The following is an 18248-nucleotide window of genomic DNA, read 5'->3' on the forward strand; positions in this document are numbered from 1 at the left end:
CATTGCAAATCTTCCTTCCTATTTCCTCAGAAATATGGGATTATAGTATTTTATTATATAAATATCTTGGGGTATACATTACATTTTATGGTTTTTGTTTTTTCATACATTTTTTAGTGTGGAAAATTTTGAACAATCTATCATCACTTAACTTCAACAATTATCAATTCATTAGTCAAATTTTTAAAAAACTATACTCTTGCCTACCCTCCCATACCCCTTGAAAAATAGTGAGAAGCCGGGCTCGGTGGCTCAGCCTGTAATCCCCGCACCTTTGGGAGGCTGAGGTGAGTGGATTGCCTGAGCCCGCGGGTTCGAGACCCGCCTGGGCAGCGAGACCTCATCTCTACAATAAATAAAAAAATCAGCCGGGCGTGGTAGCGTGCGCCTGTAATTCCGGCTACTTGGAAGGCTGAGGTGGAAGGATCGCCGGAGTCCAGCAGGTCGAGGCTGCGGTGGCCGGGAGCGGCCACTGCACTCCAGTCTGGGCAACAGAGTGAGACTCCAACTCAAAAAAAAAAAAAAATAGTAAGAATCCCAGATATCATATCATTGTATTTGTTGGTATTTAAGCGTATATCTATAAAATTAAAATAACTCTTAAAAGGGCACAACCACACTATTACTATACCTAAAAACTTTGACAATATTTCCTTAATAGCATCAACTAACAAATCGGTGTTGAAATAGCTCTAGCTATCTCACAATTTTTTACATTGGTTCATTCAAATCAGAATCCAAATATAATCCAAATATTGCATTTAGTTGTTATATCTCTTAAATCTCTTTCAATTCATAACTGTCTTTCCCTCTTTTTTCTTATAATTTGTTAAAGTCTTTTTTTTTCTTCTTCTTTTTGAGTTGGAGTCTCACTCTGTCGCCCAGACTGGAGTGCAGGGGCCGCTCCCGGCCACCGCAGCCTCGACCTGCTGGGCTCCGGCGATCCTTCCACTTCAGCCTTCCAAGTAGCTGGAACTACAGGCGTGCGCTAGTTTTTGATTTATTGTAGAGATGAGGTCTCGCCAAATTGCCCAGGTGGGTCTCGCCAAGTTGGCCAGGTGGATCTCGAACCCGCGGGCTCAGGCAATCCACTCACCTCAGCCTCCCAAAGGCGCAGGATTACAGGCTGAGCCACTGAGCCCGGCAATTGTTAAAGTCTTTTACATTTTCTCAATTTTTAATGTTACTGATTGCATCCCCATAAACTGTTGTATAATATATTTCTTTGCTGAATCGCCTGTAACCTGATAGGTATGTCTAGAGATTTGATCAGACTCCATTTTATTTTTTGGCAAGAAAAGCTCATGAGAATGCTGTGTGTGTCCATCAGTTGGCAAATGTCTGCTTGTTTCTCTCTGATGCTAACTTATTCAGTGTGTTCAGTTGTTGCCAGCCTGATCCATCCATTATAACGTTTCCTATTGACTATTAATGAGAAGTTTTTAGCCGATGATTGATAATCATTAAGCAGGATCCATTATTTCAGCAGGTATTATAAAATGGTATATACTAATACTAACATTTTTTCTTATTTATTAGGTTTCATTTAAAATATTTATTTTGATGAATTAAATAAAAGTTAATTATTGAGCACCCATGATGTACCAGTATTCTGCTAGACAGTCTAAGGGAAAAGCAAATGCATGGACCATGCTCTAAGTGGAAACAGATAATATGTTTGAGATATTTAGAGAACTGTTATGGTATGGTAGGTGAAATAAGAGAAGGGAGATGAGCATGAGCTATAAAATGTTTCATGGAAGATGGAGGCCATGAGCATGTTATGAAGTAGGGGGAATCTGAGGGGATTTCAGGTGGGGGACTAGTTTAAATTGTTCCATGAAAGTAAGAATAGGAATCGCCACATAAGGGAGAACACATACTAGCTAGGGAGAACAAAGAACACATAAGGGAGAGCAAAGCTACCTTGAGGTCACATACCAGCTAGGTTAAAGTGGGGTGTTGGTAGGTAATGAGAAAACTACATTATTTATATTATATATTGATTAATTGACATCAACACTGTGAACTTTTTGATCTTGTTCTAAATACATTTGGCAAAAAGACTTTGAGTGAACACAAGCACAATGGTTTGAAAATTGATTTTTCATAAATAAGAGCTCATATGAGCTTAAGAAATGTATGATCTTCCAAGTCAGATGTAAAATGTAAAGAAACAGTCATGCTGTTAGTGTACATAGTAATTAAAAAAAAAATCCAAACGGTAGGATGACTTGTGACTCCACAAACCAAACCAGGGTGTTTGAAAAGGAGAGGCAGTTGCACTGAAGCTGTGTCAAAAATAAATATGTTGAGTTATTTTGGAAATGTCACATTTTAAATGTGCATACAAATAGCTAGGTCTTTAAGAATTTATTGATATAGGATTGGATTGCAAACAAAATGATAGCTGATAATGTAAATTTTGTAGTCAGACACACAGAAGTGATTAACTCCTAGAAGAGTATGAGCACAACAAATAAACTCATAGAGTGAGAGACTGGAGGTGAAATAGAGAATAATGTAGAACTGGGCGTACAAGGGAGGCATGGAAGCAGGAATAAAGAAGAGAGCTGTATCTGCTGGTGGAGCAGCCGGGGAGAGCAGTGTCATGGCCTGGGAAGGAAGAGGTATTCAACAGGGCAGCTACCATCATGAGGTCAAAGAATAGAGACTAGACAATATCCTTAGGGTATTTGGAGGGAGATCACTGGCAACACTTGACAGGAACTTCATTTTAACTGTGGCAAGTTACAGATGGAAGATAAATTATAGAAAGGAAAGGTTGGAAACAGGTTAGGGCAGAAGGCACACATAAACTATTCTAGGAATGGAGTTCCAAAGAAGATGGTGAATATGGTGGCCCTGATAAGCAGCTCATGGAGTAAATTGAACTGTGTTTGCAAGCCAGAAGTAGGAATGTCCTCAGTTATTTTGATAAACAGAGCAAAATATGTTTTTAGAAAAGAAAATTTTTTGCAAACAGAGCTTAAATAGAGTCACTTTCATTAATTTTATTTGTAGGACATTATTTTATTTACTTAATTTTCATTTTAAATCTTACCAGTAATGAATGATGCTTACATCAAATGTGTAAGAAATGAGGTATTTAATTGGGGATATTACCTCTTTTTCCTTTTATAAAAAGAATTTGGCAAACTTTGTATCTCTATTACTTCCTCAGCCAGATATGTATATGAATCAGGTATTTGTTTTTATTTTGTTAGTTTCATCGGTTTCCTGCTTACAAGGATAATGCATATTTATTGAAAAAATGTCATTTCGCACAGAAAGATTTAAAGGATACATTTTTTAAATCTTGTGAAATAATACTATTCAGAGATAATCAATGTCATTATTTTGGTAAACTCCCTTCCAAATCTCTTTGTATGCATACATACATAGTTGATATTTTATATTAATGATATCATACTATAAATGTGGTTTTGCATTTGCTTTTTTGCATCCAATAATATGCTGTGGGTATTTCTATGTCAGTGAATATGGAGATATAGTATTCTTTTTCAATGGCAGTCATTGTATGAAGGTACCATAATTGATTTAAGCCATCTTCTACTGCCAGACTTGTAGACTTTTTCCATTTTTCCTGTTTTAAGCAGCACTGAAATGAATGTTCCTGTGGGTACAATTTTGTGCACTAGTTGATTGACTTCTTTGGATAATTTTCAGGTAGTAGGGTTGTGAGTCAAAGGCTATACACATTTTATATTGTGATTCATATTTACATATTGCCCAATACTCAACAGAAAAGGTGTCCCAGCCAGGCTTGGTGGCTCAGCCTGTAATCCCGTGCCTTTGGGAGGCTTGGGTGAGTGGATTGCCTGAGCCCGCGGGTTTGAGACCCACCTGGGCAGGTGAGACCTCATCTCTACAATAAAATCAAAAAATTAGCCGGGAGTGGTAGCACATGCCTGTAATTCCGGCTACTCGGAAGGCTGAGGCGAAAGGATCACCGGAGCCCAGCAGGTCGAGGCTGCGGTGGCCGGGAGCGGCCACTGCACTCCAGTCTGGGTGACAGAGTGAGACTCCAACTACAAAAAAAAAAAAAAAAGAAAAGATGTCCCAAGTATGCTTCTGCCAATAACACATATCTATACCCAGAAAGTTATCTTAAATGTCTTAAAATGCTTTTTCATCTTAAACTGCTAGGGGAGGGAAGGGCATACCTCATCAACAAGGGTACCTGCATAATCAATGTTTGTATACCTAACTCTGAATTGTACCCCACATCTTTAAAATAAAAATAAATAAATAAATAAAAATGCTTTTTCATCTTAATTCAGAAAAATTTTTCATGTTGTCAAATAAGAACTGAAGTATCCCAGTGGTTTTAAACTTTTTTTAATCAATATTTTTCATTATGATGTTGTGGGGTACAGTTAAGGGTTAGGTGTACAATTACGTTTCATTCAGGCACCCTGTTGATAAGAGGTGTTTCCCCATCCCCAGACAGATATTTGCTACTGTTAATCCCATCTCCCCCACCCATAGTTTCCCAGTACTGTCAGTCATTTTCTTATAGTATTACATTGGATGTTCAAGGTCCATTATATGAGTGAGAACATGTGATACTCGGATCTTTGTCTCTGTGAGAGGTCACTCAGTATTATAGACTCTAGTTCCATCCAGGTTGCTGTGAAATTTATGATTTTGTTCTTTTTTATGGCTACGTAGTATTCCATCGTGTATATGTACCACATTTTTAAAATCCAGTCCTCTTTTGATGGGCAGCATGGTTGTTTCCAGGTTTTTGCTATTGTGAACAATGCTGCGATAAACATACGTGTGCAGGTATCTTTTTTATAGAGTGATTTGAGTTCTTCAAGATATATTCCCAGTAGGGGGATTGCAGGGTCATATGGGAGGTTGATATTTAGAACTTTTAGGAATCGCCACACTGCTTTCCACAGAGGTTGCACTAGTTTACACTCCCACCAACAGTGTAGAAGTGTTCCCTTTTCACCACACCCTCTCCAGCAGTTGTTATTTTTTGAGCTGTTGATAATTGCCATTCTGACTGGAGTTAGGTGGTATCTCAATGTGGTTTTGATTTGCTTCTCCCTGACGATTAGTGAGGTTGAACATTTCTTCATGTGTCTGTTGGCTGCCCGGATGTCTTCCTTTGTGAAGTGTCTGTTCATATCTTTTGCCCATTTTATAATGGGGTTGTTTGATCTACAAGGTTTTAAACTTTTTAGTGCCTTAGGACCATTTGAGAATTTTTTACAGTTGTTTAACCTATTTTCCAGAAAAATACTTGTGCAAAAACACCAAAATGTTTGCTTATGTATGGGAATTCACAGATTCTTTGAAGACAAATCACAGACTCTTTAGGACCTTACTCCATAAATCCAGGTGAAGAATCTCTGAATGAAGTGATTTTAAAGTTGCTTTTTTTTTTTTTTAACACTTATACACACACACATCTTGCACACACATATCACACATTCATGTGCACATAGAATTTAATTTGGACAAAATCTGACATCTGCTTGGTACAGAACTTAATCTCAGGATGACCAGTGAAATCACTTGAGTATGCGTAGGTATTGGAATGAAGTTTTTCTATTTATTTCAGGTTCTTCAGTGGCGAGCCCAACAGGAAGAGGTGGCAAGACTGGAAATGGAAATTTCTGCCAGAAGAAGAGAAAAGCAAAAGGAGAAAGAGAAAATGTGGAAAAAGAAGGAATTGTTGCAAAGAGAGGAGAAGAAAAAACAAGTATAAGATCTGTTGTCAGTGTGAATGAATGTTTAATGGCCTGATTGAGTTTTAATTGGTCTTGAAGTTTGGTAGGGAATTCTCATAGGCAGTTCTTAGAATATTCATAAGGCTCTAGTGGAATCTTGCTTCAGTTTATTTGCGCATCAAAGATTTGTTTTTGTGGAGGAGTATCTGCTTTGTTTATCTGCACAGGTACCTGTGATTAGAAGGGATACTGTAAGTTAAAAAAAACAAACAAACAAAATTTGTGACTATTTTTAAGCCCTTTACAACTGTAAAAACCTGGAGGATACTAGGATAGCGTATTGGCTGATGGCCATTGTGGCAAATGATTGCCAAAAATGTCCTTGTTGGCAGAATATGTTGTACTAGAGATAGTGCAATTTATGGAAGATGAAAATGCCCTTTAAAGAGTTTCTTAATTATTTGTTAGATGGTTTTATTTTTCTTTTACTTATATAAATTAATTATTCCTATTTTGAGTAAACATTTGTTTCACAATCTTAAAAATATTCACCAAAACAAACGATTGCTTATAATCTATACAAGATAGAATACAATTAAGGACTGTTTTAAAAATATGTGGTAGGTATTTATTTAGGCATTTTTGTTTGTTCCTACCACAAAAATTGTAGAATTTTCAACACAAGTATTTTTGTTAAAATTTTTATCAGATTTATTACCAACTTTTTAAATGGAATTGCTGACTTCTGTAGAAATAATTCGCCCAAAGGCAATTAATTTGTGATCAACATAATGAAAGAATGTTGACCTATATACCTGTTTTGACTTGACCTTAAATGGTTTAAAGAATGGCTTTCTTTTGAAAACCTGCTTACAGTGCTAAGAATGACTGATTAACTTATGGTCGTTGGTGGGCAAAGTTTTCTTTTTTTGTGAACATGGTTGACATTTTGGACTATGTGACTAACGTGGTCAAAGAAGCTCTTGCCTAGAAGTTTTTCCTTCTAAGTTGATAGATATGTGGAGATAAAGGAGTTTTGCATTTTTAAGCTATAAGTCAGTGTTTAAAAGGTTTTGTTATTCTTAGTTGTCATTGTTAGTGACTTGTTTTATGACTTTAAATCAGCAAATTAGTGTAGAGGCAGCATGTGTGGGAAACAACATACATAAAAGTTATATGATCATTTGACAAATTTGGCTGCTAAGAAGAGATGATTCATAGTGCTTAGATTTTTAATTCAAGAATGAATTTAATTTCTACTTCTAAGAAAGTAAATTGGGTGTTTTCATCAAGTCCCTGTCAAGAGAGTTGATGGTTAAAGGGAATAATTGCATGTACCTCCGAAACTTATATATATTGATTGTGTTTCACATAGTGTAAGTGAACTACACATTTCTGTGGGAGAACTTACCAATTGTTTGATGTTATGAAAAAAACAGTATTTGAAAAAGCATATTCTTATAGTTTTGTCATCTACCTGGGCCTTCATAGCATTTCCTCACTATGAATTAGTATGACTACAAAAAGTATTCTATTTTGAGGCAGTTGTTGATACATAGTGTCCACTTAAATGCCATATAAGGAAATTTCCTTACTGTTCCATTCACTGGGGATTTACAAAGACAGGTGAAAATACACAAATTAAATAACTCGTTGTACTGATAATAAGTGCATTTAATTGTAGAAATTAAATTTGAATTGGAGAATTGGCATAGTACACAGGAGAGGATGAAGGGACATTTATAGCTGTCATCTGCAGTCTGTAAGTTTCTGGAAGTGAGAGAAAGGCATTTTGAAAGACAGAGAGAGCTTTCTGAACTTACACATGGGGTTGACATTGACATTTGACCTCATAAACAACAAAACAAACAAAAACCAAGCAATAATGGAAGGAATGATTAAGCAATTATAATGGCTAAGATGGTCAAAGGGTTAACCTAAGTGCAGCTTAAAACAAGAAAGCACTTACACCTGAAAGGTTGAAGACTGAGAAGCTCAATATCATTAGTCAAGTGTGTAAATTGAAACTAAATATCCTCTCCACATTTTAGAATGCAAGATTGGATCTATACCTATGAACATTAACAAAGTACATGTTGAAAAGGCCTCCATACCTAGAATGTATTTTTTAATGTTTGGTTGCATTTCACTTAGATGCACACAAGGTGTTATTTCACTGTTCCATACTTCATAATGAGGGACATTATAAGAAAAGTCCTGGCTGGGAGCAGGGCTCAAGTCTGTAATCCCAGCACTTTGGGAGTCCAAGGCAGGAGGATTGCTTGAGCCAGGAGTTCAAGACCGGCCTGGATAACATAGCAAGACCTCGTCTCCACAAAAAATCAAAAAATTTGCTGGGTGTGGTGGCACGCACCTGTAGTTCTGGCTACTAGGGAGGCTGAGGCTGGAGGATCATCTGAGCCAAGGAAGTCAAAGCTTCGATGAGCTATGATAATGCCACTGTACTCCAGCCTGGGGGACAGAGTGAGACTTCAAGAAAAAAAAAAAAGTATGGTGACTTATTTATATGGTGTATAGAGGATATTAAAAATACTTTTTCTTTTAAAAATATTTTTAAAGTAGAGATTGATATAATAAACACATTAATACCTGCCATCTAGTATTAGAAATGTTAACATTTTTCATTTTTTATTTTAAAATTTTAAATAAAAGAGAATATTACAAATAAAGTTGAAATCCTCTTTTGAGGCCTTAGTACCATTTTTCTTCTTACCTCTTCAGAGGTAATCACCATCATGATTGTATTTCTATCTCTCCAGGTCATATGTAGATTTTAAGGCATTTTAACACATATTTGTGATTTTGATGTTTTTCATGAGCACTATCATACCATATCATTCTGGAATGTTTAAAAGTTATACCTATGTTAATACACATAGACATAGTTCATAACTTTTAATTGCCCTTTAGTGTTCTACAGTAGAAATAGGCTAGCATTTATCCATTCTTCTCGGTGGTTGACATTTACATGTCCCAAGTTTTGTCCTTACAAGTTGTGCTGCAGCAGTCACCTTGCATGTATCTACTGGTGCATATGTTCAGGTTCTTCCCTAGGGTACACCTAAAAGAATTACTATGTCATAAGTCTTGCACACTTTCAACTTTTTCAGCTATATAATACATTACAACTTTATGACTTAAGTCAATCTGATAAATGTGAACAGTACCTCATTAATTTAAAAAAATGTTATTTTTATTTATAAGTACATAATAGGTGTATATATTTATGGTGAACATGTGATATTTTAATACAGGCATATAATGTATAATGATTAAATTAAGGTAATTGGGGTATCTATCACCTTAGGCATTTATTATTTTTTGTGTGTGTGTTAGGAACATACCAATTTCACTCTTTTAGTTATTTTAAAATATACAATAAATCATTGCTAACTATAGTCACCCTATAGTGCTACCAAGTACTAGATCTTATGCAATTCAACTATCTGTATTTTTGTACTCATCAACCATCCTTGCTTTATTCCCATTAATGTTTTAATTTTTATTTGCATGATTACTTGTGAGATTTAAATCTTCTCATGTTTACTGAACAATTTTTTCTCTGCAAACTACTTATTCATATTTTATTTCTCTATTTAAAAAAATTCTCTGTAGAACTTCTTTATAAATTCTTGATACTTTTTCTTTTGATTAATTATATGGATTACAAATATTTTCTTCCATTAGTTATTGCCTTTTAATTTTGGCTGTAGTTTCACAGAAATTTTAAATTATCAAGTAATCAGGGTTATTCAACTTTTTCCTTATGAACTGTGCTTTCCCTTGTGAACTGTAACCTGATAGTGAGAACATCTCTACAGACAGCTTTTATGCTTGCCTATGTTAAGGGCCATATGAATTTTACTGGTCAGAGACCAGTTTGTGTATTAATTTCTAGACTTGGAACACTATGCTGTGAACCTAGTGAATGTGACTTAGTGCTTGCACATAGCACTGGCCTGGGGTTTTGCACTTCATTTCTTTCCTCCTCTGGTCCCAAGCAGAAAGTAAGCCCCCTTGTCACTTTTTGGGAGAGTGATCAGGGTGTATCTTGTACTTATTTTGTGTCTGGACAAGTGCATACGACTTCTTGCTCTTTGTAAGGAACCTGAGTCCAGTTCCTGTGTGCACAGGTCCCACAACAAATATTAAAGGTCCAGCCACCAACTATTCAGACCTATGTTAGGTTCAAGTTTTCCCCAAGGGTCCTTTGGCTTCAGCTCTCTCTTACGGCTCTGACTTTTGGGTTCCATGTTTACTTGTGGCACTGGGGCATTCTGTGTGTGTGTGTATAATTGTTGAGTTATAGTTTGTCCAGCGTTTCTGTGTGTTTGATGTAGAAAGGGAGATTTCCATATCAACTCAGACATATCCTCAAAAAGTTCTAGCTACCTTTACATATACTAACAACAAACCTAGATAATCTTTGTTTTAACTTTAAAAAATTAATTTAATTTAATTTAATTTTTAGTTGGAGTCTCACTCTGTTGCCCAGGTTGGAGTGCAGTGGTATGCTCATGGCCACCACAGCCTTAACCTGCTGGGTGCAAGTGATCCTTCCGCCTTAGCCTTACAAATATCTGGAACCACAGGCATGTGGCACCATACCTGGCTAATTTTTTGATTTATTGTAGAGATGAGGTCTTGCCAAGTTGCCCAGAATGGTCCCAAATCTCTGGATTCAGGCAATCCTCTTGCCTCTGCCTCCCAAAGTGCTAGGATTACGGGCATGAACCTCCGCACACAGCTTTTTAAAAATTTTAAAGATATGGGGTACAATTCAGGGTTAGGTACATAAGTGGTCCTCACTGGTTCTCATTTCTCCTGACTTGGGATCAGGTACCCTTATTAAAGTTATGTGCCATCCTCTCCCTCCCCTGGCAGTGATTCACTACTGCCAATTTCTTTCATGCAGTATTATGATAAATGTTCAGGGTCCACCATTTATGAGTGAGAATATGTGGCACTCAGTTCTTTGTTTCTGTGATAGTTCCCTGCGTATGATAGACTCTAAATCCATCCAAGTTGCTGCAAAGTCCATAATTTCATCCTGCTTATAATTGTGTAATATTCCATCTTGTATATGTACCACATTATTAAAATCCAGTCCACGTTCAGTGGGCAGCATGGTTGGTTCCATGTTTTTGCTGTTGTGAATAGTGCTGCAATAAACATGCGTGCACAGGTATCTTTTTTGTAGAATGATTTGAGTTCCTTCAAGTATATTCCAAGAAGGGGGATTGCTGGAAGGTCAATATTTAGATCTTGAACAATTATCATAGTACTATTTAAAAGGGATTGACAGTAGTGGGAAACTGCTGGGGGGGAGGAGCACACTTCATCAATAATGGTACCTGATTTCAAACCAGGAGAAGTGGGGACCAAAGTGAGGCCCAAACTTTACCTGTACAATGACCATTTGTAAATCTAATCCTGAATTGTACCCCACATCCTTAAAATAAAAAATTGTGCCCTAATCATAAAGCAGATGCTCAATATATGTTAACCAAAAAAGTGATAAATGTATTTAAATAATAATTATTATTATTGGAGAGGAATAAAAGAAATCACCACACTGTTTTTCACAGAAGTTACAGGTTTATACTCCCACCAACAGTGTAGAAGTGATCCCTTTTCTCCACATCCCCTTCAGTATATGTTGTTTTGTGAGTTATTAATGACAACCATCCTAACTGAAGTTAGGTGGCATCTCAGTGTGATTTTGATCTGCATTTCTTTGATGATTAGTGAGGCTGAGCTTTTTTTCATGTTTTTGTTGGCTGCTCGTATGTCTTCTTTTGAGAAGTGGAACATCCTCAAAATAGTAAGAGCCATCTACGATAAACCCACAGCCAACATATTGCTAAATGGACAGAAATTGGAAGCATTTCCCCTGAAAACCGGAACAAGACAAGGCCACCCACTTGCAGCCTTTCTGTTCAACATAGTGTTGAAAGTCCTAGCTAGAGCAATCAGACAAGAGAAGGAAATCAGGGGTATCCAAATAGGAAAAGAGGAAGTTAAGCTATCTCTCTGTGCTGATGAAATGATCCTTTACCTTGAACACCCAAGAGAATCTGTCAAAAACCTCCTTGCACTGATAAAGGACTTTGGCAAAGTCTCAGGGTACAAATCAATGTGCAAAAGACAGTCACATACCAACAACAAACAGGCAGAACCAAAAAAAACCATAATCTCATTCACAATAGCCACACAAAAAATGAAATACCTTGACATCTTCCTAATCAGAGAAGTGAAAGACATTTACAATGAAAACTACAAAACACTGCTCAAAGAAATAAAATAAGACACAAGCAAATGGAAAAATATTCCATACTCATAGACAGAAAGAATCAACATTGTTCATCCTACACAAGACAATCAACAGATTCAATGCAATGCCTATTAAATTACCAACATCATTCTTCTCAGACCTGGAAATCAGCCAAAATCATCCTCAGCAAAAGAAATAAAGCAAGAGGCATCACACTTCCAAACTTTAAACTTTATTATAAGACTACAATAATCAAAACAACCTTGTATTTATTGGTACAAGAACAGGCATATAGATCAATGGAACAGGGTAGAGATTTCGGAAGCAAAACCTCAATTTCTCAACCAATTCATTTTTGACAAAGCCTTCACCTACAACCTCTGAGGAGAGGAGAACTTATTCAGTAAGTGGTGCTGGGGAAACTGGTTGACCACATGCAGAAGATTGAAACAGGACCCCTACCTATTACCATACACAAAAATCAACTCTAAATTATTCAAAGTTTGGAGTTTTAAACATAAAACTTCAAACTATAAGGATCTTAGAAAATGCAAGAGACACCCTTACAGAAATTGGAAAAGTCTACCAATTCCTGATCAAAACCCCACAGCCCATGCCATAAGAGATAAGATTGACAAGTGGGACCTCATCAAACTGAAAAGTTTCTGCAAAGCAAAAGAAACTGTCAAAAGAGTGGGGAGACAGCACACAAAATGGGAAAAAATATTTGGTATCTGACAAAGACCTAACATCCAGGATCTACAAGGAACTCAAACATGCCAAAAGGAAAAAAAAACCAAATAGTTCTATTAAAAAGTGAACAAAATATATGTTTTAACTGATTTATCTATTGGAGACAGATGTTGATTCTTTAGCTTTTAACAGCAGCCTGGCAGAAAATCCCATTAGCAATTTCCCCTGACCTGAGACATGTTGCTTTACTGCCTCATGCTGTTTCCCCACCGTCAGCTGTTTCACGTACCTGACTTTTTCTTCTCATGAGACTGGCAGTAGAAACAAAGAAACCATACCATTATAAAATCTTGCCATACAACTTCTGAACAAGAGATAACCTTCCTCCTAATTCTTCTTGTCAGCTATTTAGCTTTCAGGGTCCATTTTCTGGAATAGTATTTTGTATAGCTTTTAGCCAGTGCTGTGTAGATGCCCAACTCCTTAGATATTTTTTTCTTCTGTGCTTTAAAACTCTGGTTGAATATAATATTCACACTTTTATAGTTTTATCTTAAGACTCAAGGAAAGTTTGGATTCATAAGTTGTTAGATGACATTGGTAAGTTTTCAGAAGCATCTCTCTACTTTCAAAATTATTATCATGATTAAATCAAAAGATGATACCTTTCTATAAATGATCTCTAGGAGTTATTGTAAGAAACAGAATTACTATGCTAGATGGACCTTAAAATGCCTGATATATAATATTGGTCCCTGCACGACCCTTTCACAGGATGTGGCTCTTCATGTGGCTTAAAGAACATAAAACTTGCTCTGCATTGTAGAGATTTAGAAGATGTTGTTGCTGCTTGATGCCTGTGGGATCTGAGGCAAGAACCTATTCCAGCCTAACTTCCAAGATGGATATTTTAAGCAAGGCTCACATAAAAAAAGACATATCTCTTCCCTGGCCTAGCATTTCAGAATTCTCTCTAAATTTTAGCCAACTTCTAATCTATAAATCAGCCACATTGTATAATTGGAGAGGATTATCAGGGCAATCAGGATAACTCCACTGGGCATGTGACCTTCAGCCTCACCTCAGAGATCTTTTTGGGGAGGGATCTATCATTTTGTGAATTCTTAGCATCTTGTGGCATCACACCAGTAAATACCAGAAGACCACACTTCAGTAGAGCATTGGTACTTGGGTGTTCCCCCATGTCCCCAGGTCATCTGGCAAATACCCAGAGTTACATGCATCCTACAGATAACCAGGAAGAAGGAAGACAATCTGAAATAAAAGGGAGTAGACTATCATAAACAGAATGCAGGCTAGAGAACTGGAACAGTACTTCTTCTCAGAAGACTCCAGAAGTTCTGTGCTGAGGAGGTAATCCAGAGTACCTCCCCAGTTCAGATCAAAGTCATTCTCCTAGTGTGGGAATTTGTGGTTCTTATGAGGACAATGAATCAGTAAATCATGAACTCTCTTCTCCAATATTTTTTAATATAATAGTATACTAATCTAAAGAGCTAAGAGTAGAAAAAAAAGATTGGCGCAAAAGAATGATTTTTAAAAAAAATTCCCAGCCTTTAAACTCTGCTTTTTCAGGATTATTGAATTTTAAAGGGACCAATAAATAACACCAAAATAAGCAGATTTCTAAGATGGGCCTTGAGATTCCTTACCCCAACCCTGATACATGCCTTATATAATCACCAAGACTATAAGTATTATGGATTTTGCTCCCATGATTAAGTTAGATTATGTGGCACAAAAGACCTTAAATAATTTAGACCTTAAATAATCTGAGCCCTTTAAAAACTGAGAGTTTTCTCTGGCTGGTTGCAGAGGGGAATAATTGGAGATTTGAAGCACAAGGAGGAAGCCATTACCACATGGCAAGGAACGTAGGCAGCCTCTAGGAGCTGAGGGTGGCCCTGGCTGACAGCCAGCAAGGAGATGAGACTTATAACCTATTATTCTGAACCATAAGTAACTAAGTTTCGACCAAAAACAAGAACTGGTTTGGAAGTAGATTTTTATCCAACTGAGAACTCAGTTTTGTCAACACCTTGATTTCAGCCTTGTGACACCATGAGTAGAGTTCAGCCATGCTGTGCTGGATGTCTGATTTACAAAATTCTAAGCTAGTAAGCAAGTGTTGTTTTAAGCTGCTAAACTTGTAGTAATTTTTACACGACAATTTTTTTAAAAGAACTAATACAGATTTTGGCATCTGGAAGTGATCAAATACCTAAAAATGCAAGAGTGGCTTTGGAATTGGGAAGTGGTTAGAACCTGAAAGAATTTTGTTGATAACATTTTGAGGATGATAGAACAAGACTAGACTATCTTGAAAAACTGTAGTGAAATATGGATGTTAAAGAGTGACTGGTGAGGTCTGAGGAGGAAACAATGAACGTATTATTGAAAGCTGAAGAAAGGAGTCATTGTTACATGATGATAGAAGCCCAGGGAAATTGTGTCCCAGTTAGGTAGAAAGAAATTCATCAGTAATTAACTTCATTGTTGAATTAAACTTTCCAAATAAAGTGTTGAAGTTGTCACCTTGAGTCTTTTTACTGCTTATAGCAAAAGGAAGAGAGATAAATTGAAGGAGCTTATTAAACGAAAAGGATCTAGACTTGATGCGTTGGGAAATGCGTAAGCAATCTAGATGGGAAAAGACCCCAGAATTAAGAGATCACTGCTGACAGTGTGGCATAGAGAAAAGGCTGAGTGTGTGACTATATAATCATTTGCTATAGCCTCAAAAAGATCAAAAGGTCAGAGCATTTAGTTATCTAAAAGATCCCTCTTGGAGATTAAGAATGCTTCTCATCTCATGGATCTTTTCATGCTAGCTTCCAGGAAGTTTAAGGGTGATGATGTTCCTTAGCCAACTCAGCAGGAGGTCAAAAGAGAGGATTATTCAAAAAGATTGTGGTTATGGCTTTTGTCTAATGGAGTAAATCCCCATAAATTCCACAGAAAGCCCACTGGTTTCTTGAGAAAATTTTATCAGAAATACAGCCAGCTTAGACTGAGAGAGAGAGTGCGATGTGAAAGGAGACTAATGGACCCCAAAGCTCTACTGGTGGGAAGTTGCAAGCATGTGCTACCATTCAGGAAAAAGAAAGGATGTCTCTGAGGGTGAACCAAGAGCCCAGAGGGCAGATTTTAATAGCCTAGATGTTAGAGACCTGTGGTTCCTGGCATTCCTGATAAGTCCACCATTGAATCAATCCCATGTCTCTAAGCTCAGAAAAAGCTGAGACAACACAGATCTTCCTAAAGGGACAGGCTACTTACTGTAAGGCAGGGAAGGGGAAAAGAAGAGAGATGGCATTTTAAGAGAGAGACAAGGCTAAGCCGAACATGTTCAGTCACTTCTCCCAAGTTTGCCAATCAGAATGAGGGACAGTGACTGTGAACCCTCCTGGGGAGAGGAGTTCCCAGCTATAAGAGGAGTGGAAGATGAGCATTCCCCTTAAGAAGAGGTTTGACCTCTACAGGTACATCCATGGCTCTGAAATAATATTTCACTAAAGGATTGAAGGAGGGAGAGCAGTCCAAAGACTCTTCTTTATTCAGTCATACATTGGCCTTATTACTGTAATTAAAGGGTACCCTAACAACCTCGTTGAGAACTGAGCCCAGACATTTATAGGTATGGAGGTCTTGGAGGTGATCTAAAAGGATCTACTTACCAGGATAGGGATGAAGAAGAGTCATCATGGAAGGAGGAAATAAAGTGTAAACTGAGTAGTGAATGTAGAGGGCCAAGAGCTCAGTGAGTTCATTGCTAGTGGGGAATGACTCAGGGAGGTATTAAGCACCTGGACTTTTTGTGTTCACTCAGACCTGAGCTGGAGTTCCAGCACTGCTACTTGTTAACTGCATGGCTGTGAGGGAAATTACTTTCTCTCATTTTCAGTGTTTGAATCTGTATGCTTGTATTTGGATAATGAGATGATGCACTTGAAGCAGTTAGCACATGAAATAACTATAAATGGTGTTATAATTGTTGATATTATTATTGTTACTCCAGTGAAATGCTAGAGCAGAAGGTAGTTAGAAAAATATCATGAGAATCAAATAAGACAAGTAGAAATGAGATAAAGATAATAATAATTAGATGCAGTGGTTTGAAAGGTGGTTCAGCAACTAGTGTCATGAACACAGTTTTTAAAATCTTTGCATAGTTATTCCTCACCTGGCAGGAGAATGTCTCTAAAGTGGCAGAACTCTATCAGCACTAGTGACTATAGAATTCTTTGAAAGTTTCAATAAGATGAAATTTTCTAATCACAGCATAGGGCATGCAGGAACTATTATCTGTAGTTATTCACTTTAAACCAAAGGGTCATTGACTCATTAGTACATTCTATGGTTCTAGGTGAAAGTCACCAATAAAATATAGACTCCTTAGCATCTAAATAGTTCAATCAAATAAAACACACAGCATTCCTCATAAGTCTCGTGACTTGCTGATTTTATTGTAAACTATATACATAAGCCTTCTCATATGTGTCTTATTTTGAAACCCAAAGTCAATGTTCAGAAAACATATGGCTTTGTGTATTGCATTTAGTTTTTCATTTAACATTGGCAGCAATTCATCCTGGCACTTAGTACTGTGTAGCATTTGCTTCCTTCCCAAACCCCCAGCCCCTTACACATAGGACAGCACTGTCAATTCCTAGTAAGATGTAGTGACAGTAAGATTGTGTATCATCCTAAAGAGGTCACCAAGGGTCCAAATAGGATGATCATTCATTTATTTATTCACTGATTCAATAAGAATGTGCCAAGTGCCTTTAATGTGACGTATTATACCCAGTCCTCCATTCTCCATAGCTTATACAATTGTAGGAAGTCACCAACCTAAGAAATTGCCCTTTTTGGTATCCTTTTAAAAAAATTTATTTTGAAGATGTGGGGTACAATTCAGGATTAGGTATACAAATGACCATTGTACAGGTAAAGTTTGATACCCCCTTTGGTCCCTATTTCTCCTGGTCTGAGATCAGGTACCCTTATTATTGATGTTATGTGTCCCCTCCCAGCCTTCCTTCTCTGGCAGTTTCCAGCTACAGCCAATCCCTTTCTTATAGTGTTATCCTTTTCTTATAGTGCTGCCCATCATCCTCTTTTTCTTCTTCTTCTTGTTCTTTTAAGAGATGGAGTTCTCATTGTGTTGCCCAGGCTGGCCTCAAACTTCTGACCTCAAGCAATCTTCCTGTCTCAGTCTCCCAAAGTCCTGGGATCACCGTCCTGAGTCACTGTGCCTGGCTGTTTTTTTGTTATCTTTTCAAAGCGATGTGTTTATCTTCTCTGCCACAAATGTAATGTGCAATTCTTAGTTAGGCCAATGGCAGCTCTTATTAATAATACAGAAGGATTTCTTTTAGCTTCAAACTTTATAAGTACAACAGAAAGAGTTAATAGAGAAAAACTCAAAATACAAAATGTAGTGAACTATATAGAGTTTGTAATTAGTTAAATTGAACATGACTATATAAAGCAAATTAAATATATATGTGAACATATATACATATATG

The 18248-nt window shown here is 37.0% G+C and overlaps 1 protein-coding gene across 1 annotated transcript in view; it reads left to right on the forward strand.

The window, feature by feature from the left end:
- The window catches only part of CCDC148 (coiled-coil domain containing 148), a 270375-nt gene that overhangs the window by 186177 nt on the left and 65950 nt on the right, over positions 1-18248 (forward strand). Inside the window, exon 12 of the mRNA XM_008072646.2 lies at positions 5600-5740. Coding sequence (XP_008070837.1) covers positions 5600-5740 — 141 coding nt within the window. The remainder of the gene's footprint in view (positions 1-5599; positions 5741-18248) is intronic.

The sequence above is a fragment of the Carlito syrichta genome, unplaced genomic scaffold (genome assembly GCF_000164805.1).
Source record: "Carlito syrichta isolate Samal-C Ts95f unplaced genomic scaffold, Tarsius_syrichta-2.0.1 Scaffold315373, whole genome shotgun sequence".
Classification (NCBI taxonomy): Eukaryota; Metazoa; Chordata; class Mammalia; order Primates; family Tarsiidae; genus Carlito; species Carlito syrichta.